Below are 14,073 nucleotides of genomic sequence, written 5' to 3' on the forward strand. Positions count from 1 at the left end.
GATGGATACAAATCATTGCATACCAGACAGATCAGATGTCTTAAAAATAATGTTGGAAAATCCATGTTCAGAAACACAGGTCAGGAGTATTTCAGGAAGTGGTGCGAAACTGTGTTGAATATGCGGATTTCTTGAAAGCTTGGGTAAGATAAGACGCGCTAGCTAGGTGTACATGAGGTTTACCGTAACTCTAACTGATGGAAAGATGAGTATGAGCGTGTCTGTGTGTGAGTGTCAGGGAGAGAGAGAGATAGAGAGATGTGGTGTCAAGCGACACCACAAAAATCACCATGCAACCCCCCCCTGGAAATGCGCCTCTCTAAAGTGCAGAGTGGTAACTCCCTTTAGAAAATCTCCAATTTATATTTACCACGGTTTCACGCAAATTTACAGAAACCTACAAACACGACTTCGAGCGTTTTCTAAAGATTGGCTACCACTCCTCAATTCGGCTTGAATGCAATAAACCAAGATGCAGTTTACTGCAGTAACATAACTCTTTAATGAAGTACTGCCGCTTAACTTAATTGTGTCTCTTGAGCGAAAAGATTAAGCATATCCAGTTTTAAAAGTGGGAATTTTACTCGGATGTGTAACGTTATGTACATTCAAATATCGCCGAACTAAATAGCATGTAATTATTTTAATTCTTCTCTCAAAGTCATCTTCCACTTCGAGTTTAACCCCACATGCAAATGAAAAAAATCTGCAATGCGAGATTTCTCAAAGGGAATTCGGAGCGAGGACTCAAGCCACATGACGGCGCGTATGTGGGGGGGCTTCAAGACCACGATACGAAGCTTCCTGTCCAGTGAGAAGGTTTACAGACTGAAATAAACCACTTGTACGAACAAAACACAGAGATATCCCAGAGTTTTACATTCGCTTCAGTAATTAATCATTCACCGCAAATATTAATAGCGCGGAGTTTAATGAGAACGAATTGGAAATCCGACCGCTCGCCACGCAGACAATCGATGAGCCGTGCACTGAAAGCTGGGTTGTTTCACACACCGCACACCAAATATGAGGACCACAAACGGCAGAATATTCAGCAATGACCACAAACAAACCCCCAAAAACTGTGCTAAAAAACAGGAGGTACCGCTAACGAAGCGCCAACACAGAGCAAATTACTCTCGGCACTTTGGTTCTTGGGGGAGCACGGAGGATCCCTACCTTCTCATTGAGGCGAATGATTTGGTCCATTTTGTCGTCGTTTTGTAAAAGCTCCCTCAGCTCACTCGCGCTTAAAGCCCTGTAGCCGTCAGGACAAGTGCTGGCCTCCTTCAAGTTGGACATTTTATTCCTTGAAATTGCGGCTGAACACGGCTGGGAAACAAAGTCCGCACAGCGGTTACATCTCTGCTCACATTGGAATGCGCTACAGCGACCGTCCCGCACACAGTGTCTACCAATCAGCCGTCACGCTTCCTGTCGATTCCTTCAAAATAAAACACCTCCACTACACTGACATCAGGGGCGTTTACAAGGGGGTGGCACAAGGGACCTCCAAAGAAAATTAGATTAATTTTGGTAGACCATCTTAATCATTAATCAGATTAAACATGAACTAATTTAAGAACACATAAGTAGTAGGGGTGCAACTATACACAAAATTCACGGTTCGGTCTGGTCCAATACTTTGGTGTCATGGTTCAATATTTTTTTGATACAAAAAAAATGTTCATGCCTTTTTAATTTGTCATTTATTAAAATTAAAAATATATATTTTAACTCAAAAGTACAGTTTTTAAATTTAATGTTGCTGAAACAAAAAAGTAATAAAAAAATAAATCTATCTGATCGAGAAATCACTAATCTTTGGAAAAGAGTTTATTACAGAAAAATGGCTCTTTCCAAAATAAAAGCTATACGCTTCTTCTGGGCTATATTCTCAGCAGCACATTAAACATATCAGGTCCCCATAAGAAGAATCATGTGCTAACGGCTGTCTCGGGTAAAGTTTGTAGCATGCTACTTGTTGTTTTTGTCTGCTTCCACTTGTCTTTGCACTAGGATGATGTCGGTGTAAATGTGCAGTCATATTCGTTGTTCCCACTAGTGCTGTCAGCCTTAATCTCGTTAAAATGACATTAACGCCATAACGTGGCAAATCTCCATTAACGGGTGTCAACACGTTAACAAGCTAACTGCGCTAACCACTAGTTCCCACCAATTGAGCATTATGTGGCACATCCGACATACTGTTTTACTTTTGTCCATGACGCGCTTACCATCAGGGTCATGCTTCACATGAAAACCAAGATAGTTCCAAACGCCAGATCTGAATGAGGGTGGGGGAGATTCAATTTCGGGTAGCGTTGAGGCAGTTGCTATGTTGCAACGAGCTTAGCTTCTGTCTTGCTAGCTTGCGCCGCGCTCAGTGGATGTGCACTCGACAGTGCAGCCTAGGTGGAGTAGTCGAACGCAGATCCACTGAGCGCTCAACACAGACAGCATCGTCAGAAGAAAAGTTGATAAAATAAATAAAATTTGTATTGTTCGATACATATGCATATGCATACCGAACCGAAAGCACTATACAAACGGTTCAATATCAATACGAGTATTGTTGCACCCATAATAAGTAGGTCCTATAGGAAGTCTCCACTATGAGGCACATCGAAAGGAGACCAGAGTTCATATGCTGTAGCACAAGTGTTCCGTAAGAATAGGAGGGAGTGTGGCACAATTTTGGCATTAGATGGCATAAAAGATGGACGTAGCATCACACACTTGTTATAACGTCTCGTTATGGAGCCTGGAGCTGAGAGTTTTTACCACTGTTGAGCCCACCCTCGATAATCCTCCTTTCTGACTTGTAGAATGAACCAAAGGAACATAATGAACTTTGTGCTCTACTGAATATGACTTCTCATTTTCGCAACCAGATGAGTCGCCTCCTGCTGGCCGTTAAAAAGAATGCATGTTTAATTCACTTCCGTGCTGGCTTTTGCTTTTTTGAGAGCTGGAGCCTATGTCCATCTTTTACTCCATCCATGTTTCAGCCCTATTATCAGCTCAGGTGTGGTTGCTCGGGTAAAATCCTTAATAGTATTTCAGCTCATTTTTGTTCGAGTGGTCTGAAAGAGAACTAGACTCCTGCACCTCTTGTGAGATTTTAGGCTTTAGAGGATTTATCCATGACAGGAGACTCTGTGGAGCAGAATCCAGCAGCATAAAGAATATTAGAGGAAAAAGCTCAGATAAGACGGATTTGTAGCGGTGGTGTTTCGCCTGGGAGATTGGGATGGATGTGGTTTGAATAGATTTCTGCCTGTTGCACCTTAAACTAGAGTTTGTTTACCAGAGTGTGCAGTCTCCCAAAGCCAAACACAGCACACCTGGCATGCACAGATACCGTAAAAAGCACACATTCAGAATACAATACAATCAATACAACAACAATCAATTAACCCTTTAAATAATTGAAAGTAGAATCGTAACAAAATAATGAGGGCATTAAAGCTACACTTTGGCACACAGCCTGAATATCAGGCAGCTGAAGGCCACCTTATCACTTTGTTCCAAAAGACACAAGCACTGCACGTAGAAACATGGCCTCCTCCTCATTCATTTTAATGAACCCTCTGCATTGGAGCAGCGCTGCAGACGCAAAGGGCTCTGTTAGAAAATAAAATGAAAAGCAGAGTGTTGCTGCAAAGAAAGCTGGCTCAAGTTTTGCAACATGAGAACATCCAGAAACACTTTATCTATCTAGTCCACACAGCACTTTGCCAAAAAACATTTGCACATTTAGAAGCATAAACCATTTCATTGGTTATTGATTAAACATTTTAATGATTTTCACTGTTTCCCAGGAGCTGGTATGCAGACTATATTAATATATACTTTTTAAATGTAAAACAACCTGTAACCTCAATTTGATATGATTTTCTTCCAAAATTGTGTCTTATTTATCTGTGCGAAACTTGCGTGTTTAGCTCTGATTTAACTTCCGTTTCAGACCTTTCAACATAAAAGCTACTCGTTTATGGACGACAATGGCAAACTTCATATAAAATACAAACACGTCTCTGACCAGATCATTAAACTTGGGTTTCATATATTTAATCAGATCTATTTATGATTTATAAATCTACGTCAAAGCTTTTAGTAAAGGATTTATATCACACTACAAATTAGATGTGAGCAGATGAATTTTTAACATCACAGCTATAACATCTGCTTTGAAAGGACAGGTGAAAAAAAAATAATATCAACTTAAAACAGGGTGATAAAGATATAAAATGTATCTGTAGATTAGAAATAAAAATTATTTACAAATACTACACATTAATAAACACTAATACCTATATGGGAGCTTATAGCATGCTAACTAACTTCATGTTAGTCCAGGTGTTTTAAATAATTGTAGTTGTAAGATTCTAAAACAAAATATGATTTTACAGGAAAGACTTGCATCTTGCATTTGGCCTTTATACAGAAGCTTTTTTTTCTGCATTTGTTTTACTCCCTTCATAAACTGTTTGTGCCACCACATCCTTTAAGATCCTGTAAACATCTGAGACAACAAGTGAGCAGTGACTGATGTCTGAGATATCAGCGTCTGTGTGTTGTTTGCGGTTTCATTGCAGATAAACTTGTTTCGTGGTTTCAGCTGCATAAAAACTTGAAGGTTAAACAAGGTTAAAATTACTTACTCTTTAAAAAAAAAAACATGAAGCCCAAAAAGTAAGTCTGCGTTTTTTGGTAACTACTGTAATCACTGTCTTATAGACATTTTAATTTGTCGCTTTAATAACTGTGTGTAAACCATTTAGTAGTGTGTTATAGATCATTTGTGAGTCACTTTTAAAGCGAGGCTTTAAATCATCAGGAAGAGCTGACTGTTTGATCTAAAAATGCTTTTCAACCTTTAAGGGACCGAACCCTTTACTTACTAAAATCACAAACCAGGGTCGTTTGAGGTTAAAGTAAGTACTTCACCCAGGAAGTACTATGCCCTATGATAGGCTGTTACATGCTTGTTAAGCTTCGGGGTACTGTATGTTAAAATAAACAGCCTATCAGAGGGCTATGTGCTTCCTGAAAGGCTAGAAAAATGCTATGCTCACCACTGCCCCTAGAGGCTGAAGAAAATGGTGCATGTGATTAGTGATAGTGAGGCTATCAAGAAGCTCTTTGTACCTCTACAAGCTCGTGAAAAATAAAGGTCTTTCAATACTTTTACAAACCTATCCTTAGTGCCTGGATTGTGATGTTTTAAGATACTTGTTGTACAGTACTCTGCAAAGTCTTGAGCCATCTCTCATTTCCCTAATTTCTTCATATTTTGCTAGGAGAGTTCAGTGATTCATTGAAACATCTGCAAACATACATAGAATAAATTTCTTAATGCAAAAACAGAGGTTTTACAATTCTAACATGCTTTAAAGTCAATATTTGATATGTCCACCTTTATTCTTCAGCACAGTCTGAACTCTCATAGTCGCGTAGTGTTCAGGAATAGTTCTCCAGGCTTCTTGAAAGACATTAAAAGCTCTTCTTTGTATATTGGCTGCCTTTGTTCTGTTCTCTGTCAAAATGATCCCACACTGCTTCAATAATGTTGAGGTCTGGGCTCTGGGGATGCCAGTCAATGCTGAAAAATAGAGTCGATGCCACTCAGAAGCTTTCTAGATCCACGGTAGATCAAAATCGGATGGTACTTTTCCGTATTCATATTTCCATCAATTCTGACGAGCTGTCCAACGGCACTGTCTGAAATCCAGCCCTAAACCTCGACAGGGCCTCTTCCTTGTTTTCCAGATGTTTTCCAGTAGTTGAGGTCTGTTAGCCATGACAAAACAGGAGAAGTTACAACAAAATTGAAGAGTCACAGCTGAACCCAGCACCCCTGACAGCTACGGTAGCTGGCTGCCACTCTTTGCATGGTGAGTTTAACTTTCTTCCTTTTGGATAAAGTTTTGTGGTCCCAAAGTAGAGAACAACAAACTTTAAATAGAGTTTTGTTCCAGCAGCGATCAGTCAAATGAAGAAATCATAGTTATGCGGCATAATGCTATGTGGCCTCTCTGTTATTTTATTTAATTATGTGTTTTCAGTCTATTGTATCATGTTTATCTTATTGAAAATGTGCATGTGTGGATGGATGACCCTCTGCTGCAGACCAAATCTACCTTTGTGTTCAACTAAAGACACCTGAACCTGAAATCAAAGCATGCAATGTTACAGAAACATACATTTCTACACACATATCACCACTATGCATGGAAATATATGGCAATCAGTCACTTAAAAATATGGAAAGTTATGGACTGCCCTTCATTGTTAATGATTTCTAAGAGACTCACAGCCAACACAGGCACTCCAGTAATAAAGAAAAGAACTGAAACACGAGCACACACTGCTGGCTCATCATCGTCAAGCTCTCCTGCATGGATGCACTGATTACGATCCTTCTGAGAGAAACAATAACTGCTTTCTGTCTGTGGCTGTCTTGTCTTCGACACATTTTCTTAAAACCACAAAAAAAAGCGCATGAGCTTTGTCCACTGAAACCAAAGTTTATGCGTAAAACCGCTGTTTGGCAACAAATGGCGCAACAGTCAGCAAAAATGGTGACGCTAAGCTTGCTGCAGCCAACTGTAATGTCAGGAAGCAAAGTGAAACCAAACCAAACTCATTTCCTGACTCATCAAAATCAAAGTGCTGTCAGAGTGGTCAAACTGAGGGCTTTTCTTGGGGGGGGGGGGGGTACATCAAAATTGCATAAAATGCAAAGAATAAGACAATGAATAAGAACTCAGCGTAAAGAAAACTGCATTTAAACCTGTTGTTTGAGGTACTGTGTCAAAATAAAAGCACTCATGACTGTTGCTGGCATTTTACGACTTGTGATATTTAATCAAAATAAAAATGCTCACTGATCAGGGTTTATAAGGGGTTCATATGATTGTTGGGTCTTCTCTGTATGTATTATTGTAGGGTCTACCTTACAATATAAAACACCTTGAGGCTGTGGCTACAATGTAGCTCGCCATCACCAGTGTGTGAATGTGTGTGTGAATGGGTGGATGACTGGATGTGTAAAGCGGTTTGGGGTCCTTAGGGACCAGTAAAGCGCTATATAAATACAGGCCATTTACCATTTAGAGTCGCTTCCATGCAGACACTGCACTAATGCGCACCTATTTCTGTGGGACCTGCAGCTGTAAGCAGGTATAATTGTGCTTTGTGCTGGTGGAAAAGAGAGCAGGTGACATTTGCTCAGAGCCTCACGCTCATTTGTTTTGATGGTGAAATTTTATATCATTCAGATCCAAGGGGAACTTTTGTGCAGATGCAAAAAGTGTAACACCTGCAAAAGTCTGTTCAAAGACAAGAGTGGACTTAAATCTGCAGCGAGCAAATATTTCAAAAATCTCTACTTTCACAATAAAAAAAAAATTAGCTGACCGCTGTGTTGCAAAGGCCTGTTAGAGGCCTGCTAAATTCTATGATTCTGCTTTACTTTTCATCTACATAGAGACAGAACATAAAAGGAGAGGGGTTGGAGAAGAGCGAGCAAACTAATTGGACATCCTATTAAATCCTGAGAATATGTTACAGTTCCTTGAGTCCAGCTAAAGTTCCTTCACCTGCTGACAAACACCTGTGGGTTCTAAAAACACTTCAGGGACAGTTTTTGCTTTGTGTTTGGTGTGAACTGAACATAATACATCATCGCAAGAACAGACTGGAAAACTGTCTGCATGAGGAACCTCGTCGCAAAAGGTGCTGAATCCTTATTATGAACTTATTTTCTGTAAAGTATAATAAATTGCATTTACATTAATATATATGTTGGTATCGTGCAAGAGTCATATAAACTTATTCATTCCTTGCATTGGAAAAATTAAACAAAAGCTAAGGGTCACAATAATTAAAGAATTTAATTCAGTGATGAAATAGGGGTGGGCGATAGAAACGATATACGATAGAAATGATATAAATTTGGCCAACGGTAGAATTTTGACTATACCGCTCTATCGCGATAGCGCATGTTGATGATGTCATCAAGCTGCGCCTGTTTTGGTCGAAACCATCGCAGCGGCTACAACCATTATCATCTGCAAAATATGCCGACAGTCATAGCAAAGAGATGAAGCACTTTTGAAATATGGGGAAAGCCAAGAACTGCGCTTCCTCCACTTCCGTAACATTGATTCATTAATGACTTTTATCGAGTGGAAAAAAGTTGGCGTTCATCCTCCAGCTTCACTGTGCTAATGTTATGCTAACATAGCTGTGTCGCTAGCAATCACGTAGCACATCATTATATACCAGGTAGTCCAACTTCAGTAACCCTACAAACGCCACTGCTGTTTAGTTTTCTGTCTTCATTTATGTTGGAAGTGGTAGCAGAGCTGTACGTTTTAATTTGTTTCAAAAATCTCTCAGTCAGAGCATGGTATAAAATGTTTTGGCGTAAACTAGCGAGCTAACTTCCTGCTAACTTCTAACTTCCTGTTAAATTTAATAAATTCTGTTTTCATGGATGCCTGGATGTTAAACTTAATTGTTACACCCGATAAAGCAGCAACGCTGATGATTTAATTAAAGATGAAAGAATTTAGACCATTTTTAATTCTTAGTGTTCGTTTGACTTTGGGACCTGAAATAGACGGAGTTTTGGACCCAGATTACTCCGCGAAGCTCCTCACTACGGCAGCCGTAATGCTCTGACAATCCATCAAGGACTGCTGCTTACCAAAGTTGTACTAAAACATTTTTAACAGATTTCTGCAGCCAAAATCGGTTTGAGGTCAGTAAGCACAACCAGAATTCATACATAAGGCACACTCTCGATTGAGAAAATGAAAGGATTTTAAGTGTGCCTTATAGTGTGGAAAATACGTTATACAGAAGAACAGACTATATCGCGATATATATCGTTACCGCACATGCTTGAAATTATATCGCGATATGAATTTTAGGCCATATCGCCCAGCCCTATGATGAAACAATACTATACTGTCCAAAAGTGTTGAGCCATCCCTCATTTATTTATGTTTTGCTATGGAAAGTAGATGCAATGCTTACTTTAAATATGCAAATGCATATAAATGTTGAGGTCTGGGCTTTTGGGGAGGCCAATCCGGAACTGGTAGTGCTTCATTGTAGGTTTTTCTTTCCAGGTATGTTTTTACTGCTTTGACAGTGTGTTTGGAACTGTTGCCATGCAGTAATATAAAGTCTTTTGCGATTCGATGGTGGCTCAAAATTTGATGCTCATTTTTGACAAGATCACCATCACCAGTGGTTGAACGGAATGACAGAGCCTCCACCGTGCTTTACAGAAGGCTGTAGACATTCACTGTTGTAGCTCTCTCCTCCTCTGTACTTACTGATGATGTTTATATTGAAATATTTCAAATTTGGGTTCAAGACTTCTGCATAGAACTGTGTGTTTTATTTTGCCTGACTCACTGCACCATCTTGTGGAACAAACTGGTATTACTGGAAAGTACAGCTTGGCTTTAGCTCACCTTCAGTGAATGTCTCTCAACACAGTGCAAAGATATTTTGGACGTGCAGCCACAGATGTCATTTGTTCACAGTCTGTTGAGAGCTTTAGTTAAATTTGCAAAGTTTCAAACTGCTTTAAGGTCAGACCGTGGACGGAGAGATGAACTACGCCTTCGGTGAGATGACTTGACTCTCACTGTGTCCCCTGTTCCTGTGCTTGGTACAGAAAATAGCCAAATTGTGTAATCTGGTCGTTAAGTCTGACGTCACTAGCTGTGTCTGGGCCAAAACTCCGCTGCAGGTCCATATATCAAACGATCACTATGGCATTACTGAGAGTTGATAAACTGTTCTGCTCTACCAGGTGTAACAATTGAGTTTAACATCCAGGCATCCATGAAAACTGAATTTATGACATTTAACGGTGATAGAAGTTAGCAGGAAGTTAGCTCGCTAGCTTCTATCTAAATACAATATAGCATGTCCTGACTGCGGGGTTTTGGAAACAAATTAAAACGTACAGCTCTGTTATCACTTCCAACATAAATGAAGACAGAAAACTAAACAGCAGTGACGTTTGTAGGGTTACTGAAGTTTGGCTAGCTGGTATATAATGATGTGCTACGTGACCGCTAGCGACACAGCTATGTTAGCATAATATAAACAAGCTAACTTTTTTTCCACTGGATAAAAGTTAACGTGAGTGTTCTCGGTGGTCAGGAACGAATGTAATCGCATGGCAGGATGCTGTAAACGGACCAAACTACAGCCAGGAGAACAACTGAGATAATCCATCCACAATACGAGGTTAGTCATTCATATACTGCTGCATGGGATGGGCTGTAGTTACATCCTAAGGTTTTAAAAACTGATCTTAAATAAATGATTAGTGGTAATAAAAGCTGAGGGAGGTCAACAGTGATCACTGACTGTTTTAGGAGCTTTATGACAATAAATAGAAGAAAATACAAAACATTAAACATGTTACCAACACAAAAGCCATATTAAACGCAGACTACTTTAGGCCCGGAAGTAGGATTCGTCACGTCATCACTTAACAACCGGATAGTGGCTTGTTTTGCTCATAATAACACCCCAAATCACACAATCACTGAAGTAATCATGGCACACATCACTGATTTTAACTTAAGTGCTAAAAATCTGAGCTTGAACCAAAGTTGTGTGCAAATTATTGAATTAAATAATCAGGAAAGCAAAATGGGGCAAAAAGCTACAAAACAAAGTAAATTTCCACCTTGTGCCACATTCCTTTAAAATGATGTAAAGCCATGCTGTTTCCAGGTCCTGACCTCTGGCTTTCACACTTCCCTCCTGCTGATCCTGATTTTCATGTCATTAGCTGAGGTCTGAGTCCTGCAGCCAGTGGATGCTCTCCAGGGCCTCTATAAGCTGACTGAAGCTACACTTCAGGGCCTTTGGCCATTTTTTTAAATGGTTGTCAGAGTATCAATGTTTAACCTCAGCTTTGCTTGCCTGTTTTTTGTTCAGCTTATGTTTCTGGCTAGCTTGATTTTCATTGCTAACCTGATTGATTTGCCCTTTTTTGCCTTCTGTTACTGTAACCTGGGGAAGTTAATAGGGAATTGAGGTGTAGGCTTGTAATCTTTCTGTTAATCAGTTGTTATGTGAAATGAGGTGAAATGGGGGACCCAATGTGCAGACTCCAGGAAGCAAACGTGAACTCAAACTCAGCTTTATTCCTGGATGAGAGGCAGAACAGAAAACTCAACAAACTCAAAATACAGATAACAAACTGGCAGGCAGAATAATAACAGCGTAGGGTGATGGCAATCCCGACACAGACAAAGGAAAACACAGGGCTTAAATACACAGAGGGAGCAATCAGGGAATGAGAGACAGGAGGGAAACACAGCTGGGATAAATCAGGGCTGACGAGACCAAGGAAGCAAAACAAGAGACTTTAACATAAGACACAGACCTTCAAAGTAAAACAGGAAACATGACACAGATGCCGACTTGACACAGGGGGAGACAGCAACTATGGATCGCAGACAGAAAACCAGAAGACTAAAACTCTAACAAGACCCACACAGACAACCTACACTTAGAATAATCCAATAACCCATAAGACAAAGAAAGCTAGAATATAATGAAATAAACATAATCAAAGAACCAAAAATACAAAACACTGGGTCGACGACCCAGGCACCCTAACATAAATCAAATCAAATTAAAATGTATTTCTATAGCACATTTTAAAAACAACAGTGTTGACCAAAGTGCTTCACAATCAGCCAAAAAGAGAATGAAAATATAAAACAAACCATTAACAAACAAAACAGACCAACAAACAACACAGGTAACAAACATAAAAAAAAAAACAAGCCAGATGATAGTCAAACCAGTTTTATTCAAAAGTCAAAGTTAAAAAGTGAGTTTTAAGACGTGATTTAAAAGACTGAATAGACTCGGAAGTACAAATATCAACAGGAAGGTTATTCCAGAGTCTGCATTTGCAAAGGCACGATCACCTCTGGACTTCAGCCGAGACCATGACTAGAAGATCTTAGTGCTTTTTTGGGGTTATACAAATAGAGGAGTTCAGTTAGACAGCAAGGTGCCAAGTTGTTTAAAATTTTAAAAGCAAGAAAGAGGATTTTAAAATCAATGTGATATTTGACAGGGAGCCAGTGCAAGTTAGCTAAAACTGGAGTGATGTGATCAAACATTCTAGTACCAGTTAAAAGGTGTGCAGCAGCGTTTTGCTGCGAACGACAGAGAGAAGAGTGGTTGAGGCCCAAGTAGAGAGAGTTGCAGTAGTCCAGTCTAGTGGTGATAAATGCATGAATAAGTTTTTCAAGGTCATTCAGAGGAATGACCTTGAAAAACTTAAAAATCTTGGCAATAAAGCTTTTCAAACAGACCCAAACAGCCTCCTCGTGTTCCCACATCTAGTTTTATGTTACTTCCCTCAGCCCTATATCTTTTTGGGGTTGTAAGGAAATTATATTTACAGTCAATTAGGTGCTAAGACAAACCTCCCCACAGGGGGCAGTGTGGCTACAGGAGGAGAGGCATACACCAAAATGCCTACAGACTTTCTCCAGTAATCAGCAGGCATTAGTTATACAAAAGTCTAGGTTAAAGGGAACCAGCATACACAGTTTGACACCATCTGTAAAAGTAACTCTGATTAAGCTTACAGTTTCACTTTGACGTTGATCATGTGTCTGTTACTTACAAGTTATTTTGTTGATGTCAGTTAAAATGCCACCACTGCTGCTGTTTCCCAGTGCTGTATAACTCTAAACCAACAATAGCTCAGTATTGTCATCTTTTTTTCATCAAAACGTCTTTGCGGGTTTTTTTTTTTGGTCTTCAAATGTATTTATTTCATGTTCAAGTGAATATTTAAAGCAGCAAACCACAGCGTGTGTGTTACAGTGTGGCTTACCATTTTGGTTATTTTAAATAGTTTTTTGATAAAACTGAAGCTTCGTAGCACAAAATAATGATAAAAATCAGGCTATAAATAGACAATTACAAACTTTTAGGGAAACATATTCAGTCACTATTAGATTGCCATATATTTGTTGGTTATGAGTAATATACAGAGCATAATAAAACAAATGGTAATATTATCATAGAACGATAAATTGTGAAGTATTTTAGTATGTTACATGACTCTAAAGTGACAAAATGATCAAATTATAACAGAGAAAGGCTTTTCCGTTATATAGACAATTACCCACAATACTACTCACCGAAAAGGCTCAGTCATTACAGATCATATCGGATATAACATTGAGTCCATTTTGTACATTTTAGTCATTCTAAGTTTTAGAAAGGAGGATTACTCAGGGCATTGGCTGACAGGTTTGTTAGTCAGTGAGGGTTCAGTTTAAAAGTTAGAGCCACAGCTTGCTCGGTCGTCACATCCAGTTTCAAAACAGCAAGATTACAAAGTCAAAAACACCTGAGATTTCATAATGAGCCTTGACAGACCAGACCACACGCAGAAGGTGGTTGAGACCACAAAGTTTTTAAAGGAGTGTTTATGAAGCAGTTCTCAAGGCTGGAATGTGTGCAAAGAAGTGACATTTATTAACAAAAATCTTATTAACAAATGACAATGAATTAAAGACAAAAGGCAACCTCAGAGAAATCTACCACCTTATGTCTCTCCAGCCTCACCTGCACCTCGTGCCACCTGCACAGGTAAAGAAGCTGATAACTTCCTAATCTGTGATGAGTCACCCAAAATATAAATACACATAAGGTTATAATCCTGGTTCCTGCTGACATACAGCTTAAATATGGGTATGTATTACACAGTCATGTGGGACTCTAAGCAGTCCTGTGAGATACTGAGTAAATCTTTACAGCTTCCACATGAATCAAATGGTAAATGGAGTTATACAGCACGTTTCTACTGTAACTGGGCACTCAAAGTGCTTTTTTGCTACCTCATTCACCCAATCACACACATGCTTTTTCTGTACCCAAACACCTTGTCTAACATTCACACACTCACATCCCAATGGATGTATCAGGGGAAACTCCAGTTAATAGACAGCCAGGAGTGTGAGCATCTCTACAAAAGCAGACGATTTG

The 14,073-nt window shown here is 39.4% G+C and overlaps 1 protein-coding gene across 1 annotated transcript in view; it reads right to left on the reverse strand.

Moving 5' to 3' along the window:
* vps37d (VPS37D subunit of ESCRT-I) overlaps positions 1-1,394 on the reverse strand; it is a 53,928-nt gene extending 52,534 nt beyond the window's left edge. Inside the window, exon 1 of the mRNA XM_087847487.1 lies at positions 1,180-1,394. Within this exon, the coding sequence (XP_087703613.1) occupies positions 1,180-1,302 (123 nt within the window). The 5' untranslated portion in view covers positions 1,303-1,394. The remainder of the gene's footprint in view (positions 1-1,179) is intronic.
* Between the last annotated feature and the right edge of the window lie 12,679 nt (positions 1,395-14,073).

This window comes from Neolamprologus brichardi, chromosome 10 (assembly GCF_056152115.1).
Source record: "Neolamprologus brichardi isolate AB-2024 chromosome 10, ASM5615211v1, whole genome shotgun sequence".
NCBI lineage: Eukaryota > Metazoa > Chordata > Actinopteri > Cichliformes > Cichlidae > Neolamprologus > Neolamprologus brichardi.